The 2,176-nt window shown below is 71.1% G+C and overlaps 1 protein-coding gene across 1 annotated transcript in view; it reads right to left on the bottom strand.

The window, feature by feature from the left end:
* EMIHUDRAFT_252464 (hypothetical protein) overlaps positions 1-2,169 on the bottom strand; it is a gene marked incomplete at both ends in the record, with an annotated part of 3,930 nt that extends 1,761 nt beyond the window's left edge. Inside the window, 6 exons of the mRNA XM_005788363.1 lie at positions 112-552; positions 625-890; positions 970-1,123; positions 1,200-1,331; positions 1,490-1,864; positions 2,152-2,169. Of these exons, the coding sequence (XP_005788420.1) occupies positions 112-552; positions 625-890; positions 970-1,123; positions 1,200-1,331; positions 1,490-1,864; positions 2,152-2,169 (1,386 nt within the window). The remainder of the gene's footprint in view (positions 1-111; positions 553-624; positions 891-969; positions 1,124-1,199; positions 1,332-1,489; positions 1,865-2,151) is intronic.
* Between the last annotated feature and the right edge of the window lie 7 nt (positions 2,170-2,176).

Genomic DNA, 2,176 nt, shown 5'->3' with positions numbered 1-2,176 from the left:
AGAATCCCTAGGACTAGGAAATGGATACCCCAGGCAGGAAAGGCGAAATAAACGGAAAGTAGAAGAAGGGACTTGAACTCGGTTCGGGTCGTACGGGGCCGCGGCGGTCACCCACGGCAGCGCAAAGGGGCGAGGCTCCGGCGGCAGCAGCAGCACGCCGACCTCGTACGACATGACGACAAACTCCTCGTCCTCGTCCCCGCTCTCGTCGTCACTGCCGGTCGCGGCCTCCATCTTGCCCCACGCGGCGCCCGACAGGTTGTGGGATCCGGCGTACACCCACGCGCAGAGCGGCGCCACCTCGCGCTGCGGCCCTCCGCGCTGAAGGGAGCGGACGATGCCGGCGGCCATCTTGACGTGGTGGAGAGTGGCGGAGCGGCGCGGGTCGGCGGCGATATTGTGCGCCATGCACGCCTTGAGCTGCTGCGACTTGAACTCGGACGGGCCCGTCATGGTGTTCTTGCCGCCGCCGATGGTGAGCATCCCCTTGCCGCGCGCAAAGGCGGGCAGCGATGCCGTCAGAGACGGCCACACCAGCCGCGCCGCCGCGCCCTAGACGGAGGGAGGGGCGGGCTGCAAAGCGAGGGGCGGGGGGAGGGCGAGAGGACGACCTCGCGCCTTGACGTGCGGAGGCTTGTGCAGCCCCTCCAGGAAGGCTCCGCGGACAGCCATGCGCGGCGCCTGCTTGTAGTTTGGCCGCACGCCGAGCAGCGGCTGCAGGATGTCGTCGAGCTGCCCGAGCGACGAGCAAGCGTACTCGACCGCTGTCGGCCGCTGCGCCACTGGCCGGTCGCTCAAGACCTTGAGGTGGCGCTGCAGCGCGCGGAGGCCGTAGCGTTCCGCCTCTGGGCCAGAGTAGCGGCCAGGAGCGGAGAAGATGAGGTGCGTGCCTACGGCGGTAAGATACGCAAAAGAGGGATGCGGGAGGGGAGGGGAGAGCGGTGCGCTGCCGTCCAACTCGAGGCGCACCCGCGGGCGGCGTGAGGTCGTAGCGGCTCAGCAGCGCCTCCCACTGGCGAAACAGCTCCGGCGCCGCTCTGCCGACGAGCCGCTCCACGAAGAAGAGGAGGTCGGCGCCAAAGCCGGCCGAGTCGGCTCGGCGCGCCTCGACGAGTCTCTCCGCCTAGGCGAGCCGCCGGTGGAGGTGAGGGGGGCGGCGCACGCTCGCTCTGTGCCCGCCGGGCTCGCCCCACACGCACCAGCTCCGCCTTCTCGCTGCAGCCGGCGGCGTCGACTCGCCGCTCCTTGAGCTCCGCCTTGAGCTGCGAGACGCCGAGCGCGCGAGCAGCCTCGACGGCGTCCTGCGCGCGCACAAAGTCGCACGCCCACACCTGTCCACACAGAGGGTGAGCCCGGAGGCGTGGAGAGAGGGGAGCAGCGGCAGCAGCAGGGGGAGCAGCGGGGGCACGCCTGTCCACACAGAGGGTGAGCCCGGAGGCGTGAAGAGAGGAGAGCAGCGGCAGCAGCAGGGGGAGCAGCACGCCCACACCTGGTTGTTGATCTTGGCATCGTACCGGCCGAGGTTGGCCGAGGAGATTGCGAGCCGCAGGAAGCCGCTGCCGCACGCGCCGCCCTCGCTGAACTCGAGCAGCCACATCTTTGGGTGCATCGTCCCGTGGTGCACGCGCGTCCGGTCGGCGGCGGCGGTGTCGTCGCTGAAGAAGGGCGGCAGCACGACGGAGAAGTTTGCGCGGACGGCGGCGTTGTGGACGGTGTACGTGTGCTCGTCGAGCCCGGCCGGCGTGCGGTGGTGGTCGTAGTTGTCCACCACCGTGACGCCTCGCCGCCTCGCCGCCGCGGGCGAGCCTGCGACCATCTCCGCCAGGAAGGAGTAGTCGGTGCCGTACGACGTGAAGAGCGCCGTCTGCGGAGGCGGGAGGGAGGGACGGTCGGTCGCTGCGGCACCAGGGGGCGGGCGTGACGGCGGAGGGCCGCCTGCAGCGCCGCCGGCCTCCACAGAAGCTCGTGCCGCGCAATCTCGGGCGGGCTCGCGCCGCCGCCGCTGCAGCCAGCGCCGCCGCCGCTGCAGCCAGCGCCGCCGCCGCTGCAACTAGCGCCGCCGCTGCTCTGCTCGGCGGCGGCGGCGGAGGAGGAGGCGGCGGCGGCGGCTGGCTCGCTCTCCTCTGGCCTGATGAGCGTGTTGAGGTAGACCGTGCGCCCGTCTAGCATCCGGTAG

This window comes from Emiliania huxleyi (assembly GCF_000372725.1).
Source record: "Emiliania huxleyi CCMP1516 chromosome Unknown EMIHUscaffold_1352, whole genome shotgun sequence".
NCBI classification, from domain to species: Eukaryota; Haptophyta; order Isochrysidales; family Noelaerhabdaceae; genus Emiliania; species Emiliania huxleyi.
Note: the sequence above shows the minus strand (reverse complement) of the source record. Positions and strands in the feature narration are given on the sequence as shown.